At 36.5% G+C, this 19,878-nt stretch overlaps 1 protein-coding gene across 1 annotated transcript in view; it reads left to right on the top strand.

Annotated features, from left to right (window-relative positions):
• Window positions 1-6: 6 nt before the first annotated feature.
• LOC103255339 (brefeldin A-inhibited guanine nucleotide-exchange protein 1) overlaps window positions 7-19,878 on the top strand; it is a gene marked incomplete at its 3' end in the record, with an annotated part of 78,802 nt that continues 58,930 nt past the window's right edge. The window contains exon 1 of the mRNA XM_008053302.1: window positions 7-248. Coding sequence (XP_008051493.1) covers window positions 125-248 — 124 coding nt within the window. The remainder of the gene's footprint in view (window positions 249-19,878) is intronic.

Below are 19,878 nucleotides of genomic sequence, written 5' to 3'. Positions count from 1 at the left end.
CTGCCCTCCACGCCTCCTCTCCCCCACCGCCCCCTCTCCTTTCTCTCTTCCCTTCCTCCCCCTCCTCCCCTCCAGCCGCTGGGAGCCGCGGGTCGGACGAGCCGCCGCCTCCTTCTCTGCGTCCATGTATGAGGGGAAGAAGACGAAGAACATGTTCCTGACCCGGGCCCTGGAGAAGATTTTGGCCGACAAGGAAGTGAAGAAGGCGCATCACTCCCAGCTGCGCAAAGCTTGCGAGGTGGCGTTAGGTGAGTGGGGAGGAGGCCCGGGGATGGGTTGCGGGGGGTGGGACGGGGACAGCGGCGGGGAGGGGTCGGGGTCGTCGCCGTCGCCTGGAGGCTTGCCCCAGGCCGGCGCGGGTGACCTCGGGGAGCTCTCGTGGAGCTCCTTGCTCCTTGGCTGGAGTTAACAGCAACTCGGCTGGATGTGGGGCAGAGGCGGGCTAGAGGGAGAAAGGGTAGGTCGCTGGGCTCGGGGAACTCTGCAGGGCTCGGGTCGCGGGGCACCTAGGTCGGGGGAATCGACTTGCGAGTGAGGATTTCGCTGGACCGTGCGGTGCGGACAGGATACCACCCTTTGTGGCGAAGCCGAAGATGAGCTGTTGTTTATTAGCTTGGAAATTGAGGTGGGGCCGATATGTCAAGATTGGGCGTGGGAAGGGTTACGTATCGTAATTACAATAACTTTATCGTTTGGCGTGGAACTTTGGGAAGATAGGCTGAAGTTGTTCCCTTGTTGACAGTCTTGAGAAGGGGTTTGCAAGAAGTGCAGCCCGTTCTGACATTTCTCCGCCTCCGCCACAGGAAAAACATAGAGTAATGTTGTATCTGACTGGGCTGACCTGGAAGAACAAGACCAGTGGTTAAGGGGTGGGGGTGGCGGTGGCGGTGGCGGTGTGAAAGCTGGGAAGTAAAGAACCTTTAGATAAACTGGCTTTAGGTGACAAGGGAAGGGAGAGTTTGAAATGAGGAAAACGAAAAAGACAATGACACCCACCAGCCACATGTCTGGGCAGCGGCAGCTGCTCTCCAGCTTTAATTGTGATTTATAGTTCAGACGGAGGAGATCTAGTGTAATGAATCCCACAGCGGGGGGGGGGGAAAATCCAAACAATACCTATAGCAAGTTAGGCAGATAAGGAATTGTAAAAGGGAGTACCTTGTCAGATCTCTTGTATCCATTAGAGACGAATCCTTTGAGAGACTAGGACATTTAACGCAAATATGAATTACTAATACTTACACTTTATGTTATAGCCCTGGAAATAGACTGGGTCAAATTGGTAAGAAAAGGAAGCTTGTTAAATGGGCTTTGGAAAAAAGCGTTCTTAAAGGGGGAAAATCCATAATAAATGTATGCTAAAGTTAAGGGGTCCAGACAGTTTAAAATTAGCTTTTGATTGTCAAAGTAAATAGAAGACTACTATCTAACTTGCTGTAATATGCTATACAGATTTACCCCGGGATCCTTAAAGTTGGTAATATGAAAGACAGTCAAATTTCATCTTTAAAATTTGAATACATAGTATAATAGGCTTAAATTTATTTTTTGCTCTGTTCACGAATCAAAAGTGCCCATTTTGTTCTTGTAGTTAACAAAAGACTGTTGCCGGTGTTTGAGAAGACACTTGTGTAGTGGTAAAAAGTAAACTTATAACTGGGTCCTGAAAGGAATAATTATTAAATTGGGGTGGGATGATGAAGAAAGTGATTTTAGGATTTTTAAAAGAATTATGTGGAGGTTTATTGATACCTTAGGTTAAAGAATGTAAGAGATTCAAATTAAGATTTGGGGTTTTGACTAAAGAAATGGAGTGTGGTGTGCTTGTGTGCATGTGTGTGTGTGTTTGTATTTTCCTTCTTCAAAATGGTAACATAAATAAGCATATTTTAATGGAGAGCTCACTGGAATGAGAATCTGGGATCCTGGGTTTTAATCCCAATGTTCTGTTACATTGCAGTATTAGACAAATCTCTGGGCCTTAAGTTCCTTCCCTGTAAAATTAGGTTATTGAACTTAATGATTCGGTGGTCACATACCCCTCTAATATGCCATGAGTGTAAATGTAAAAGTTCTCTTAACTTGTACATTGAGTGCCCCTGTCACTTTTGAGTGGCATCTTCAGAGGGCCTGTAGCTCTCTAAATGGCCCTTGCCATTTCTAGTGGAAGAAATTACTTGGTGCTGTGTATGCCAAATGTACCAGGGTTGTCTGGTCCAGATTTTGCCAGTTTTTCCTTTTTTGACCATTCCATATAATTAGAAGAAGCTTATTATGAGAAAAATGTGACTGTACAGGCACTAGAGTACTTTATTTGAGATATAGAAGGCATTCCCCCCACACATTTAATAAAAGTTACATTTAGCCTCCTGCAAAGCAAAATCTCAGGAACTTCATGGTAACTAATCCTTGGTGAAATTTGTTTTTTCTCTTCCAATTACCCATTTACATTATCACCCAAACATAAGTTGATGAGGATAGCATTTCATCTTTGCAGGAAGTATAATGCCTTGCAGAAAGATGACATTTGTAATATGTATTGTCCTTGAAAACTATTATAGACCTCCCCTCTCCACCACTGAGGCGTGGGCCAGGCTTACTTTGATCTTTTGATAATCTGTGTGACCACCAGTCAGCTTGGGGAAGTAAATTAGAATGGCCTGATTTGGTCATTCCTGATCAATAGATTGCATGTGGGTGGGGGTCAGATGGTGGAGGTACTGAGGTCATTTTTGTGGGTGTTGTTATAACCCTTCTAAATACGCCTGCCTATATTCTCCCCTCAAATATTTATTGAGCACCTACCATGGAGCTGAAGGGAGATGGACAGTAAACAAGAAGATATATAGTATGTCAGATTTTTAATCCTTTTTTGTTTGAAAATCACTGTAATGTCATGTGAGTAGATTTCATAGTATTGGTATTCAAAATTCAGCCACTTTTTTTTTTTTTTTAACCATAATGGCCAATTATAAATAGGTTTTCTGTAAATCATACTCATGAAATTATATCTTATCACATATTCTTGAGAAAACTTTTTTTTTGTTGCTATAAATTATAATTCTTAGGAAGCATCTAAATTAGGGGAAATTTTACTTAATTAAAAAAGAATACATTCACAGAGGTGCTATGTAAAGGAACTTTTATTTTCACAAAAAGAAAAACCTTTAAAGGGTATGCAGAGTTATTAAAACTTTTTTCAAGTTTTCTTATGTTAGACTTTATTTCAAAGTAAAGAATGGTTAAAAAGAGAGAGAGAGAGAGCTCCCCCCACCCCTTACACACACACACACACACACACACACACACACACACACACACACACACACACAATGTTGAAGCTGGCAGGTCCAGGAACAGCTCCAGGTTGCCCTCTCTTGGAACACAGGTTGCCCTCTCTTGGTACACACACACACACACACACACACACACACACGGTTGCCCTCAAGGTTGCCCTCTCTTGGTACACACACACACACAAACACACACACACACACACTCACATACACTTAATTGTTACAACTGATGTTGAAGCTGGCAGGTCCAGGAACAGCTCCAGGTTGCCCTCTCTTGGTACAGCTCTCTGCAGAGTGAGGGAGTCTAGGCTGCCCTAGCTTAGCCTGATCTATCCCTGCTCTGGAGAATCCTGAATTAAAAATAGCCTGGCCATCTGCTGGCAGATGAGACAACAGCTGAGCTATTTGTAGTTTCAAAGAATTTAGGATTGTTGTGGGATTGGGCTTGAAGGTAGCATTGTTTGTCTCTTGAGGAGAGTGTTGCTGGGACATAATCCAATCAGGCCTCTAAGTTTCTGGAGTTTCTTTGATGATAGGACCATGACTAGTTCAACTTTTGTTTCCTGATATTGAATATCTACGAAGATACTCTGCAGATGTTATGATGAAAGAGTTCAGGGTTGGAAACTGGCACTGATAAAGAATAGGAGTGAAAGGGGTGACCAGAGGAAGGTTTTAAAGTGGGGAGAGGTGTATAGAGGCAGTGATAAGGGTGGGTTCTCTGCAGGGACATGGAGGAAGATGGAGACAGAAGAATTGTTAGGGAAATAATTTTTGCATCAGATAGTATATGAATTTATGTTGCCCATTATATTGTAAAGTGTTCCTACTGACTTAGTTTTCTTATATGAGTCTGTTACCTATAAATATAGTTTCCCCCAGAAGTATAATATTGAAAATATTTTATGTTTGCAGAACTTAGTTGTCTTCTGCCCCTCTAACCCCACTCTTTTTTTTTTTTTTTTTGAGTTGGAGTCTCACTCTGTCACCCAGACTGGAGTTCAGTGGCCACTCCTGGCCACAGCAGCCTCGACCTGCTGGGCTCCGGCAATCCTTCCGCCTCAGCCTTCCAAGTAGCTGGAACTACAGGCGTGTGCTACCACGCCCGGCTCATTTTTTTTTTTTTGATTTATTGTAGGGATGAGGTCTTGCCAAGTTGCCCAGGCGGGTCTCGAACCCACGGGCTCAGGCAATCCACTCACCTCAGCCTCCCAAAGGCGTGGGATTATAGACTGAGCCACCCAGCCTGGTTTAATCCCACTCTTATTTTGGTTGGTGGTATTATAAAAAAGGGACATGTGGGCAGAGGGGAAATTACTTGAGTGCTTTTGGCTCTGGCTTTATGTTACTTTTGGTAATGCTAATTTTTGTCACTCTTCACCATTTAGGAAAAAATGACTTATCTGCAAACAGTATCTTGCCATTAGTGAACATCTTAATTGTAATTTAGCTCCATCAACAAGTCTCCTTTTAAACTTGATATCTAAAGTAAAAGGTGTTTTCAGTAAGCCAGGCTCCCTGAATTTTTGAGATGACTGGGGAAAAAGAGAATAACAAATGACATGATTAAAAGAAAGATCCTATTTCCATTTGTTCTTTTCTTTCACATTTCAGGTTGGTTTTAAGTTCTCTTGCTCCAGGGTAGCACTGAATGAAATAAATATTATAGAGCACAAGTTGTTAGAAAAGCCCTTTGAAAACATAAGTATGGGCTGAAAAAATAAGTTTGGGTTGCAGTGTGTAATCTTTGTTTATTCTGGAAATTTGCAGTGCACATGAACATAGTTAAAATTCCGGAAAGTCCTTCAAGAAAGAAACCTCAATTTTATTTAATGAAGTTTATCCTAAATTTACTTGACCCTTTTTCAGTGTCTGTTAACTCAGGTAACTCTGCTAGGACGCGCTGTTCCTTGAAAATTACTTTGGGTACAGTTTAAAGAGAAAGGCAAAGTAGGTACAATAGCCCTAACTGCTGATGAAACCATCCTCCCTAATAGACATATGATGGTTCAGGAAGGAAAAGAAATTCAGAAAAAAGGAGCAGTTGGGGTGGTCAAGGTGGGGGGACTGTTTGCTGACTATTACTTTCCTTCCCACTCCATCTAGTCTCAGGCAACTAGTTTATCTTTCCTGATAAGGTTTAACTTAACAGAGAAAATTGTTAATGGGAAATATTTTGAGGAAATATTTGTCATAATATTCCTCACATAATGGAGGAAGGATATTTGAAAAGTTAAAATGCATGAGTAAATTGTTGCCATTCCAAACCATGTATATTTTTCATTCAGGTGTTTGAAAGCCTCTTATGTGCCAGATACTATTTAAGTGCTGGGCATTCAGTAGTCAACCAAACATGCTAGTGGGTTGAGGGTGATAGTAACAAACTAATATATTTTATTGTCAGATTACCTGAAGAAACAGTTCAAACGGGTACAGAAAAAAGGACTGGGGTGCTGCTTTAGATAGGGTTGTCAGTAAAGGCCTCTCTGTGAGATGATATAAATGAGGGAACAGCAAGATAGGTCTGTGCTTGGTATGTTTCAGGATGCAAGGAGACTTGTGTAGGCTGGAGGAGAGAGGTGGGGAATGGTAGGAAAGGAGAGGAGAGGAGGGCAGATTTGGGATTTTAATGACAGCACAGTTAAATTTCAAATTTAGCGGGAGTTGTATACGAATTTAGTGAGGCTAATGTTAAATTCTGGTAAACTACCACATTTACATTTTTTTTTTTTTGAGTTGGAGTCTCACTCTGTCACCCAGACTGGAGTGCAGTGGCCGCTCCCAGCCACTGCAGCCTCGCCCTGCTGGGCTCCGGCGATCCTTCCGCCTCAGCCTTCCAAGCAGCCGGAACTACAGGCGCACGCTACCATGCCCAACTGATTTTTGATTTATTGTAGAGATGAGGTCTTGTCAAGTTGCCCAGGTGGGTCTCGAACCCACGGGCTCAGTCAATCCATTCACCTCAGCCTCCCAAAGGTGCGGGATTACAGGCTGAGCCACCGAGCCCAGCTCACATTTACATTTTTAAAGCCTCATTCTGGTCAGAGATAATGAAGACTTAGACTAGGCTAGTGTTAGTTGAAGGAGTGAGAATTTTTTGCACTTAGAATGTATTTTGAAGGAGTCCGTGAGATTTGCTGATGGGTTGATTAGTGCAAATGGGATGATGTTCAGTCTTGTAGCCAAAGCTTCAGGATGGTTGGAGGTGGAATTCACCTCAATGGGGAATTTCTCAAAGGATAGAAAAAGCCTTTGGGGGAAAAAAGGTTTTTATATAGTAAAGCTCTTTCATCCTGCCTTTTACATGTATTTTAGAATTTTTTAATGATAGAATTTCCTTATGATACAATAGGAAACTTCCTATTTAGAATGATACAAAATAATTTCAAATTTGAGTTGTCAGATTCCTCCCCCCCCCAAAAGAAATGAGCCTTTCACTTGTCTGGTTCCTTTCTGGAATAGGAACTTTGCAGGTATAACTAGTAAAGGATCTTGAGGTGAAATTGAGATCCATAACTAGATTAGGGCCCTTGGGTGGCCATGAAATCCACTGACTGGTGTCCTTATAAGAATAGGAGGGGGCATAGAGGCACACAAGGAGGAAGGCCATGTGAGAATGGAGGCAGAGATTGGAGTTTTGCTGTCCAAGCCATGTGGTGGATAGAAGCTAGAAAGAGAGGAGGAGGCATTCTCTGGAGCCTTCAGATATAGAGAGCTAACACCTTGATTTTAGACTTTTGGCCACCAGAGCTTTTGGAAAGTAAATTTTTGTTGTTTTAGGTCCCCAGTTTATGGTAATTTGTTAAGGCAGCGCTAGGAAATGAATGAAAGTTCCCTTTCTCCTAACTTTTCATACTCAATTTGATTTCTTTATTTGAGCTTCCATATATATGTGGCTTCACGAATCTAGAAAGCAGTTATTTTTAGGCTTTAGTGTGTGTTAAGTAACGTCTCAGAAAACTGAGAGAATCCTGGGCCCAAGTATTTAAAGTTTTGTGTTCTGCTTTTGATATTTTTGTTTTGTTTAGATTAGATGAGATATAATTAAATTGATCTATACAGCCTAGTTATCTTTTCTTTCAGAAGAGGCTGTAAAAAATCATCTTTAAAATATTTTAATACGACAATATTTGTTATTGCCTGTCTTTATTTTAGCCATCCTAATTGATAAGAAGCGTTATCTCATTGAAACACTTAACTTTTTGAAGTACAAGTTGAGTATTCTTTATCTAAAATGCTTGGAACCAGAAATGTTTCTGGTTTCAGATTTCTTTTTTATTTTTTTCATATTTGCACATATATAATGAGATAACTTGGGGAGGGAACCAACATCTAAACACAAAATTCACTATGTTTCATATATATACCTTATACACATAGCCTGAAGGTAATTTTATACAAAAACAATATTTTAACTAACTCTGTGCATGAAAAAACGTTTTGACTACTGTCCTTCACATGAGGTCAGATGTGGAGCTTTCTACTTCTGATCTCATGGATGTGAGTATTTAGAAAGTTTTCGATTTTGTAACATTCTGAATTTCAGATTGGGAATGCTTAACCTGTATTTTTTCTAGACTATATTCTCCACACACACACACATAGGAGCATGTACACACATGTATAAACATATATAGTCTTCAAAAAAATTGAGCTATTTAATTTTAAGGCAATAGGAGGAAAAGGAATGGCTAATATCTATTGAACATTTATTGTGTACCAGGTTCTGTGCCAATTCAATACTTCATCAGTTTTATCTCAGTTATTTCTCAGAATAACCCTAGCTGCTTATGTGCTGTTATTATCTGCATTTTGCAAATGAAGAAACTGAGTTTGGAATGAGTGGCAGATTTAGACTATGACTTTAAAGCAGCCTTGGGAGTTGAGTAGCAACCAGCTTTTTGGCTTAATGTGGTACTTCTGACCTGCATCCTTAACCACAACACTGTATGTTTACAAGTAACAAATTAACAAAAAGGAAAAGAAGGGCTGCTGTAGAAAGAAAAGGCACTGTGAAGAAAAAGGGCCAAACACCTAACAAAGAAACAAATAACAGCAATACGTGAAAAAATTGCTCTGTATATTTTAGTGAATCTTCAAGGTTTTTATGTTAAGTGTGTTATAATGGTATTCCTGGATCTATCATGCAAAATATTTTAATTCTCTGTTCTGCTTAAGAAGTTAGAAAAATTCAAATTTATGTCTATGTATAGTTTCTAAGGTTTTTAACAAAAATTTAAAGTAAAATTTTAATAATTTAAGCCATTTAGAACACACATCCTATAGTACCATTTGAATATTTTACCTGTCTCGTAACACTTCTCAGGGGTTCTGGATAGGTTAGCTTTTGTTATGCTTATTTTTCTAATTCTTTAAAAAATACTTTGATTTGTATTTTAACCTTAATATATACTTTTTAAGTTGGAGTGTCACCCTGTCGCCCAGGCTGGAGTGCAATAGAATGACCATGGCCCACCACAGCCTTGACCTTGGCTAATTTTTTGATTTTTTTGTAGAGATGAGATCTCACTATATTGCCCAGGTGGGTCTGGAATTCCTGGGCTCAAGCAATCCTCTCACCTCAGTCTTCCAAAGTGCTGGAATATTACAGACGTGAGCTACTACACCCAGCTATCTTAGTAATTTATAGCATTTCAAATCGTTTTCAGAATTTTAAAAAACTAAAATTTCCTTAAAATGTCATCTTATGTGAAATTACTATAAGACTCTGTTACCTAAAAATGACTGCTTGTAAATCTCAATGACTTCTTCTATGTAAGTATATAAATGTAATTTTTGTGTAATTGTTAAGATTTTCAGTTTTCTGTTCTCTCATTAATATTTCACATGCATTTTCTTTATAGCCATGTTGTCTCCCTCCCTAGCATTTTAACAAACTCAAGATTGAGATTATCAGTTTCATTTATCACTCTTGTTCCTTAAGGAAACATACTATACTGGTGCTAGGTGCAGGTGTACGGCAGAGCACTGAGGAAAACAAGTATTTGCTCTCTTCAGGTTTATTGGTTTCGATCAGTTTTTTATCCTGTCATCTTTCCTTTGCATTTTTTTGTTGTTATTCTAAAAGTAAACAACACATAAAATCTTTTTTATACTTTAGAGTATCTGTATCTATATTTTTAGTTTTGAAAAAGTTTATTTTCATATTTCTTGAGGTTTATTAGGGTATGTTTTATTATGTTCAGGCTGTTATAGAAAAATACTGTAAACTGAGTAGCTATGGACAATAGAAATTCATTTCTCACAGTCTGGAGGCGAAGAGTCAAAGATTAAGACTCCGGCAGATTTTGTGTCTGGTAAGGGATGGTTTCTTGTAAACAGACCTTCAAATTGTGCTCTCACATGGTTGAAGAAGCAAACAAGCTCCATCAGGTGTCAGGCTTCTTTTTTCTTTCTTTCTTTTTTTTTTTTTTTTTTTTTTTACAAGGGCACTATTCCCTCCACCCTCATGACCTAACCTCTGGAAGGTCCTGCCTCTTAACTCTATCACATTGAAGAATTAGGTTTCAACATATGAATTTTGAGAGGACACAAACATTTAGAACATATCAGGGTATTATATGAGGTATATATTTAACAAGTCCATTTTCTTCCTTTGAATTGGTAGGTGTTTTAACAGCAATTACTAAGCAGTTAAAAACATTTTATTCTTATTTCATCAGTCATTCTCAATTTATATTAATATGGTACCTAATGTAGTATCTATAGAACTAATTTTCATTGTTTCTTATGTTTTTTTCAATGCTATTGCTTGCTTTTTCCAAATTTTAGGATTTTATAGTAACTCTTTAAATGTCCACTCAGTATATTATTAACATTACTTGTTTAGCATTTCTTACCTCTTATTCTTATTTATTAAATTAAAAGTGTTATAGTTGGGAAGAAGTTTATTATTTTGTTTTATCTAATTTATTGGGTCCTCATACTTCTATTTCCCTAAGTTTTCTTTATTTTTTTTTGAGCTGGAGTCTCACTGTTGCCCAGGCTGAAGTGTGGTGACATGGTCATGGCTCACCATAGCCTTCACTTCCTGGGCTCAGATGATCCTTTCACCTCAGCCTCCCGAGTAGCTGAGACTGTAGGTGCTCACCACCATGCCTAGCTAATTTTTTATTTTGTGTAAAACACAAAGTTTCACTGTGTTGCTCAGGCTGGTCTCAAACTCCTGGGCTCAAGTGATCCTCCTGCCTCAGCTTCCCAAAGTGCTAGGATTATAGGCATGAGCCACTGTGCCTGGCCTCCAAGTTTTATTTTCTTACTTGATAATTGAGAATGTGTTCAATGCAGTGATAAGCACAAGCTTATGTGTAATTTCTGATATGTTTTTAATCTTTAAAAATGAGAATGAAACCATGTGCATCTTTTGTGAATGGGAAAAATAAAACTAAGGTATAGATTGTTTGATACCAGTTAACAGTTAATAACTAAGATTGTAAAATATATACCAGTATCCAAAAATAAGTATTTACAATTATTAGATGATAGAAGTTTTATAATCAATGTCAACTCTGTGTCTGCAGCTATCTTGCTAGAAGATATAAAGGCAGAAATTAAAGTTATATTATTTTTTAAAAAGTTTTTTTCCGAAATGCAGTAATGAATCTGTGTTTGTATAAATGAAGTGAAAATGTTTTACTCTGTTTTCATCCCCAGTCACCATTTCTGTGTCTGTTAGAGAAGACTCTTGAATGGCAAATGAGATGAAAAAGTACTTTTCTTAGTAATATGTAACACATTCTTTCCTTAAAGTCAATGAATATGTCAAAGTTTACTGTCTTAGACTTTTAGATGTTATTTTCTTTGAGTTACTTTTTGTATGAAATAGTTAAAAAATATTTTCTCCATTTTTTTTTTTTTTTCACATTTCAAAAGTCACCCTTTGAGTAGGGAGTTAATATTCACTGTTCTGATTCATTAAGAAAATATTAGGTTCTCAAAATCATTCATTACCCTTATCATTCTTTTTGCTTGCTTAGGTTTTTTTTTTTTTTTTTTGAATAAAAAATATCTTTAAGAAAGTTTGGTTAAACTTTTTCAGTTTTGTCTAAATTAAAATTTATGAATATTTACTAAGCAGTTTTAAATTTTGAGTTATTAAATTGAATAGCCCTTGGTTGTTTTTTTTCTTTAGCACTCCCACAATGCTTTCTACGAATTCAGTTTCTTGAAAACTTTCTATTCTTGACATTTATAAAAGTAATATAATTTTTCATTAATACCAAGTAAGGAACTTTGTTTGATTTTTGCCACTCATATATGTCTAATGCTGTTCTGTGTAATTAAGATATTTCTTACCAGTTTGTTGGAATAAAACTTCTTAATGTAAAGGTTTTGTTGATTTAGTAAATTAATGTCCTCAAATATTTTGTCTAAGATACTCACTGTTAATAATTTGACTTTTCAGGTGGTATATAAGAAAGTTAAAATATCTTTGCATTTGGATGTTAAATGTACTGAGGAATGTTTACTTTATTCAGTACTTTGAATTTTAATTTTTATAATTTTTATTTTTATCCTTAATTTTTATTTAGAAGTTACTACAATATTTCAATTCCTTTTTTTCTGAACCATTTTCTTAAATGTTCATTTCCTGCTGATTCTTCTTCCTCTTTTTCAAACCCTCAGACTCTATATCAACATTGATATATGAAAACATTCTTTATTCATAAAGACATTTTAAAGCAATTGAGACCATTTAAAAATACTCAGAGCGTAACCTGAAATACAAATTAGAATCTAGTTAACAGTTCTTGATGTGACCTCCTAAGTGACCATGAAATTGAGGAAATGGAGGAAAATTCACTATGGTGAAACAGTGGCCGTCTATTACTAGACCCCAGGAAGAGTGAGAAGAACTGAAAGGATGAGAGAGAAGAGCTAGGTATAGAGGACAAGGAATATAAAGCTATGTAACGTATGGCTAATTCATTTCCCAAACCATAAAACTAAAATAAGAAATTGCAAATAAAACAATAATCAAAGACATACCAAAGAAAACGTCTGTACTAACAAAAACTGTGTGTGCAAACTGCCATATTCCAGGAAGAAAAATGCTTAATGTAAAGAAGTGCTTACAAATCTCAGGAGTTTAGTTTAAGATTGTAAGGAAGAGTTTCAGCCTAGGTAAACTTATGTAATAGGAGTTTGCTAACAACTGTAGAACAGCAAGTCTACTAATCTTACACATTGTTTTATATTTTTGGGGGGGAAAAAGTATGTCTTACTCGCCTTTCTGTCATTTCCCCCCCTTTTCCCTTCTTTTCTCTGCTTTCTCTGTCTTCATCTGTTCACCCTTTTTTCTTGTTCCCTTTATTTTAAATTCTATTTCTGGAAAATTATTGTTAGAAAATAATCAGATATGTTAAAATATATACTAATTTGTTCATAATTATGTTTATAATTGCTAAAAATTAAAAAGTACTCATGCATGTCTATTTACCAACAAATCAGCCTAATAGGGAATATGTAAATGTTTTTGGTATTGCTTAGCGTATGCCTAACTAGGAACAGTTAGAAGTTGATGGGATTTGTTTAAAAAGTGTTGTGTTCACACAGTGGAATATTACAAAGCACTGAGTAGTGCTGTGCCGGAAATCTATTTATTGAAATGGGAGGATGAGTGAATAGAAAACAATCACAGTATTTGTTTTTTCTTGGAACAAAGATGTGTAGGTACACACAGAAAGAATGTTGCAAATACAAGGACATTTTGACAAATATAAACCATACCGAGAGACACATTTCATTGTCTTATTTTGTGTTAGAACTGCAATAAAATATGGGGTTGCTAGAAGTATTTGTCACTGAAGAGTATATTTTTCCAAAGAACATTTCTATAAATGCAAAAATATTGTGAATTTTCTTCCCCAATCCTGCGGTATTTATTTTTATTTTATTTTTCATCTAAGCAAAGCAGGAACAAAAGGATTTTTTGTTTATAAGTTTTTGTAGGAAGGGGTCTTGCTATGTTGCCCACACTGATCTTGAACTCCTACTCCTAAGTGAGCCCCCTGACTTGGTCTCCCAAAGTGATGTGGTATTTAAATGTGGAGTAAAGAGAAAGAAAACACATACACAAAGATTAGTAGTGGGATTCTTACTGAAGTAGAAAAATAAAATCAAGAAAGATTGCTGATATCAAATGTAGATGATTGAATGATAGTCATATTTATTTACCAGCAAATCAGCCTAATAGGGAAGATTTAAATGTTTTTGGTATTGCTTAGAGTATGCCTAACTAGGAACAGTTAGAAGTTGATTGTATTTTGGACTTCATCACTTATTGGCTTGTGATAATAAGAAGGAAATGTTTTGTTCTTTCAGATACACTATTAAGACTGTTCTCATTCTGATTCCTCAGAATGAGGAGAGAATGACCTTACATGGGCTTTTGGCTAGGAAATATTTATACATTTGGTCCTTAATGTCATTGATTTCAAGAACTCAGTTCTTATAATTTATATCTCTAGTAATCTAAGTATTATATAGTCTAGAAGTGGAGAGACTTTTGGTGATGACAGGTATTTATTCTAGGAGGAAAAGATGGTGGGAAAAGTATAGGGAAGAGGGAACATCGTTAGTTAAGGCATGAATAGCTGAATAAACCTAAAGTGTGGAGGAGAAGGTTGGCATTTTAAAAGTCGTAAGTGTGCAGCTGGAAGGGTAGAAGATGAAACTTATGGAATGTGTGTTATCAGGTGATGATAGAACTGGATGGAAAATGACTGAAAGATTTTTAGTTGAGGACAGACATAGAACATACAATCTTGAAGGGCATCTGCTGGGTAAATTGGTGGAGGGGTAGAATTCAGACAGAGGACACATTATGAGTAAAAACCTAGCCTTGTGAAGTAGCAGGTCTTTTCCAGGGATTTACAGTGTTCCTTTATTATCGGAGTGTAGAATGCAAGGAGTGGTATGCGGAGAGATGAGAATGGTAGACAGGCCCACATGGAAGGTCTTGTATGCCATACTAAAGAGCTTGCACTTTATTCTGTTAAAGATCACTCTGGCACCATGTAGAAAATGATTGAGGCCAGCAGACCTGATGAGAAGTGAGAGTCTAACCTAAAGAAGAAGCAGAAATGATGGAGGAGTTAAAATTGAGGAGTTAAAACAGAAGTTCTCATTCTCTGCTATACCACAAGATCACCCATGGAGTTTCTTAAGAATGCAACCAATTACATTGCATTACTGGAGACCTTGATTCACTAAGTCAGGGAAAGGGCTTGCCTTTTTTTTTTTTTACTTTAACATACAGTAAAACTGACTTCTTTAAATTGCTGTAAATTAATAAAATTAATTCCATTAATTTTAACATGCATGAAGGTTTGTGTAGCCTCTACCACAGTTGGGATACAGAATAGTTTTGACACTCCCAAAACCCCAGACCCCTTCATTCTGTAATCACAACCTTCCTCATATTCCTGGTCACTGGCAACCACTAATCTATTCTCTGTCACTATAGTTTTGTCATTTTAAGAATGTTATATATATGTATATATAATCATATTGTTTGTAAGCTTTTTGAGACTGGCTTCTTTCACTCAGCATGCCTTTGAGATTCATCCAAGTTGTTGCATGTATTATAGTCTGTTCCTTTTTTATTGCTGATAATATTCCATGAACTATAGTTTATCTGACACTCATTGAAGGACTTTTGAGTTGTTTCCAGTTTTTGGCACTATGTATGACTAGAGCTGCTATAAACATTCATGTATAGGATTTTATATGAACTTAAGTTTTCATTTCTCTAGGGTAGGTACAAGAGTGAGATTGCTGGGTCATATGGTAAGTATATGTTTAACCTCATAAGAAACTTCCATACTGTTTGCTAAAGTGGCTATACCATTTTACATTCCTGTCAGCAATGTATGTGAGTTCTAGTTGCTCCACATCCTTACCAACTCTTGGTAGTGTATTAAACTTTTAACTGTTTTGGTAAATGTATAGTGGTACCTCATTATGGTTTTCATTTGCATTTCCTTGATGGCTGATGATGTTGAACATCTTTTCATATATTTGTTTGCTAAGTGCATATCTTCTTTGGTGGATGTCTAAGTCTTTTGCCCATTTACAAATTTAATTATTTGCTTACTGTTGTTTTTAAGAGTTTTAAAAGGTGTATATTTTAGATACAAGCATTTGTTAGATATACGATTTGCAAATATTTTCTGTAGCTTATCTTTTTATTCTCTTAATATTGCCTTTCACAGAGCAAAAGATTTTATTATTGATAAAAATACTATTTACTTTTTTCTTTTATGGAGCATAGTTTTGGTGTTGTATCTAAGAACTCTTTGCCCAATCCAAGCTCACAAAGAGTTTTTCCTATGTTTTCTTTTAAAAGTTTTACAGTTTCTTATCTTTAGATCTGTGATCCTTTTAAGTTACTTTTTTTGTATAAGGTGGGAGTTTTAGGTCCAGACTTTTTTTTTTTTGGACATGGATATCTAATTCCAACACCATTTGTTGAACAGATTATTCTTTCTTCATTGAATTTCATTTGAACTTTTGTCAAAAATCAGTCAGCTATATTTCTGTGGGTCTGTATCTGGACTCTATTTTGTTGGTCTGTGTGCCTGTCTTTTCTCCAATACCAAGTTGTTTTGATATTGTAACTTCGCAGTCTTAAAATCAGTTATGGGGAATTCCTCCTAAGGTATTCTTCTTTACTAGAATTGTTTTGTCTATTCTAGTTATGTTGCATTTTCTAGTAAATTGTACAATCTTCTTATCTATGTGCAGAAAATCCTGCTGGAATTTTGATTGGTAATGGATTAACTCTTTAGATCATTTTGGGAAGAATTGACATCTCTATTGTTTTGCAACTTCCCTGTCCATGAATATGGTATATATATTCTTTTTGTTGTTGTTGTTGTTCTTTGATTTTTTTCATTAGCATTTCTTTCAGTATATATTTTGCATGTTTTGTTAGGCTTATACTTAAGAATTTTATTTATATTGTAAATAGTTTTGTTTTTTTAAACCAGGCACCAGGGGCTGTGTTATAGTATTGTTTTTTTTAACTTTGAGTTTCTAATTGTTTATTGTAGTTTCTAATTGTTTAGTGTGTCATAACCTTGCTAAATTCACTTACAAGTTCTAAGAGGTTTTTTTTCTTCCAGATTTCTTAGGATTTTTTTTTAAAAAAACAGTCATGTCATCTATGAATAGAACTATTTTATTTCTTTCTTTCCAAGCTACATGCATTTATTTTTTATTTACACTGGCAAGGATGGTCAGGTCAAAGTTGAGAGAATTAATGAGAAAGACATTCTTGTCTCATTCCAGATCTTAGGGGAAAACATTCACGTTTTCTTCAAGTCTGGTGTTGATTGTTGTTTGTAGCTACTGTTTATCAAGTTGAGGAAGTTCTTCTCTATTGCAAGCATGCTGAGACATTTTTCTTTTTCTTTTTTATTTGTGAGACTTATCATCATGAATGGATGTTGAATTTTGTTATGGTTTTTCCTGTTTTAATTGAAATGATCATGTGAGTTTTCTTCTTTAGTCTGTTTATATACTTTTTTGGGAGGGGGGTTGGAGTCTCTGTTGCCCAGTCTGGAGTGTGGTGGCACACTCACAGCCACTGCAGCCTCGACCTGCTGGACTCAGGCAGTCCTTCACCTTACCCTTCCAAGTAACTGGAACTACAGGCGCGTGCTACCATGCTCGGCCTATTTTGTTTTTATTATTTATTTTAGAGATGAGATCTCACCAAGTTGCCCAGGCTGGTCTTGAACCCCTGAGCTCAGGCAATCCTCTCGTCTTGGCCTCCCAAAGTGCTGGGATTACAGGCTTGAGCCACCGTGCTCGGCCTCTTTAGGCTGTTTATGTGGTGGATTACATTGACTAATTTTTTTGAATATTGAATTAGCCTTGCATCCTTGGAAAAAATCCCAGTAGGTCATGGTGTGCAGTTCTTTTTATAGATTGCTGGATTCTGGTTGCTGTTATTTTGTTGTGAATTTTTGCATCTATATTCATGAGTGATATTGGCCTATATTTTTCTGCACTATCTTTGTGCAGTGTAATTCTGACATTAACTACTTGGAATCAGGTCAGATTTGATAGGTTAAGAATATAGTTTTCCACAAAACTCTTCTCACTTCAGACACTAACCACAATTTTCAGGATTTCCAAGCCACCTACACTTTTGAGTAACTGGCTATACATTTGGAGGTTTCTGCTATCCCTCAGGTTCGGTAGAACAACTCACAGAACTCAGGAAAATGCTATATTTAGGATTATAAGTTTATTATAAAGGATAATAAATCAGAATTATCCACAAGCAGAGACATGTAGGGCAAGGTTTGAAAGAGTTTCAAACGCAAAGCTTTTGTGTCCTCAGAATGCTTTACCCTCCAAGCTCATTGATATGTATCACTAACCTGGAAAGTTCACTCAACCTTTGGGTGTCCAGAGTCTTTGTTGGGGTTTCATTATGTAGGTATCATTGAGTGAGTCTTTGGCCACATGATTGAACCCAGTCTGCAACCCCTTTTCCTCTTTGGAGGTGAGGCTAAGATCATATGGCTCAGAGATCCAATTTCCTAATCATGTAGTTAATTGGTCTATCCAACATGGCTACTCCCTATCCTGAAACTGTCCAGTGGGCTCACTGTGAATAACAAAGACACTCCTATTAGGAAATTTAAAGAGTTTAGAGTCTCCCTCCTTGAATCAGAGTCAAAGACCAACCAAATCCTTTTTTGTTTGTTTTTTATTGTATTTTTAATTTTAAATATGTGGGGTATAGCTCAGGGTTAGGTATACAAATGTTCATTATGCAGGTACCCTTGTTGATGAGGTGTGCCCCCCTCCCGGTAGTTTCCACTACTACCAATCCCACCCCACCCCACCCCGGGCAGTTTCCCACTACTGCCAATTCCTCTCTTACAGTATTATGATAATTGTTCAAGGTCTACTTATGAGTGAGAACATGTGGCACTCAGTTTTTTGTTTCTGTGATGGATCACTCAGTATTATAGACTTTAAGTCCAAGTTGCTGTGAAGTCCATAATTTTGTCCTTATTTATGACTGAGTAATATTCCATCATGTATATGTGCCACATTTTTTTTAATCCAATCCTCTTAATTCTACAACAGTGTGGTTTTATTTTCAAAATAATATTGACCTTGTAAAAGGAATTGAAAAGTTTTCTATTCTCTAATATTTTCTGGAGCAGATTGCATAGAATTGTCCTGTGGAACCAGCTGGTGTAAGAGATTTCATTTTTGGTAGTTTTCAAGCAATGTATTCATGTTGACCTTGTAAAAGGAATTGAAAAGTATTCTATCATCTAATAGTTTCTGTAACAGATTACATAGAATTGATGTTAACTTTTTTATAAACATTTGGTAGAATTGTCCAGTGGAACCAGCTGGTGTAAGAGATTTCATTTTTGGTAGTTTTAAAACTATGAATTCAATGCCTTTAATAGTTATAGAACTGTTTAAATTTCACATTTTATATTTCATATTGGGAGAATTTTGGTAGTTTGTTCTTCTTGAGGAGCTGGTCTGTTCATCTCAGTTCTCAACTATATGTATGTAGAATTGTTTGCACCCAGCCCCTTTTAATGTCTCCAGTCTGTAGTTTATTGCTTTATTCCTGATAATGGTAATTTGTCTGTATGTCTCTCTCTCTCTTTCGCTCTCGCTCTTGCTCTCTCTCTCGCTCTCGCTTTCTCTCTTTCTCTTTGATCAACCTTGCTAGAGTTTGTCAATTTTATTGATTTTTTTCAAAGAACTAGTTTTTTTAATTGACTTTTTAAAAATTTTATATTTAATTTTCCATTGCGTTAATTTTTGCTTGTGTATTTCTTTCTGCTTGCTTTTCTTTATTCAGCGCTTCTTTTCCTAGCTTTTTAAGGTAGGAGCTTAGATTTGAGACTTTTCTTTTCTAATGAAGCATTGAATTGTAAGTCTCCCTCTTAGCTTGCTTTAGCTGTATCTCACCACATTTGTTATATTTTTTTACTTTTGTTCAGTTCCTTTTTTTTTTAAATTAATTTCCCTTGGGACTTCCTCTTGACCTATAAATTATTTAGAAGTCTGTTGTTTAATTTCCAAGTCTTTGAAAATCTTACTGTTACTCTCCTTGGTTCCTATTTTTATTTCATTGTGGTCAGAAAACTCACTCCACATGGTCTCAGTTCTTTTAAATTTGCTGAGGGTTTTTTGTTGTTGCTGTTGTTTTTTAATGGCCTAGATTATGCACTGTCTTGGTGAATGCTCCATGGGTATTTGAAAAGAATGTGTATTCTGCTGTTGTTGAGTAGAGTATTCTATACATGTATATCCTGTTGATTGATGGCGCTATTTAACTCTATATCCTTGTTGCTTTGTTTGTGTCTAGTAATTCTCTTAATTGTTATGAGAGGAATGTTGAATTCTTCAGCTATGATTGCTGATTTATCTGTTTCTCCTTTCAGTTCTGTCCATTTCAGTTTCATGTATTCAGAATCTCTTTTGTTTGTTGTATACACATGTAAGATCTTCATGTAGTAACTCTTTTATTATTGTGTAATGTCCTTTATCCTGGTCATTTTTTTGT

The sequence above is a fragment of the Carlito syrichta genome, unplaced genomic scaffold, assembly GCF_000164805.1.
Source record: "Carlito syrichta isolate Samal-C Ts95f unplaced genomic scaffold, Tarsius_syrichta-2.0.1 Scaffold288042, whole genome shotgun sequence".
Lineage (NCBI taxonomy): Eukaryota > Metazoa > Chordata > Mammalia > Primates > Tarsiidae > Carlito > Carlito syrichta.
The sequence above is the reverse complement of the archived record's forward strand: the minus strand, read 5'-3'. Positions and strand labels throughout refer to the sequence as shown.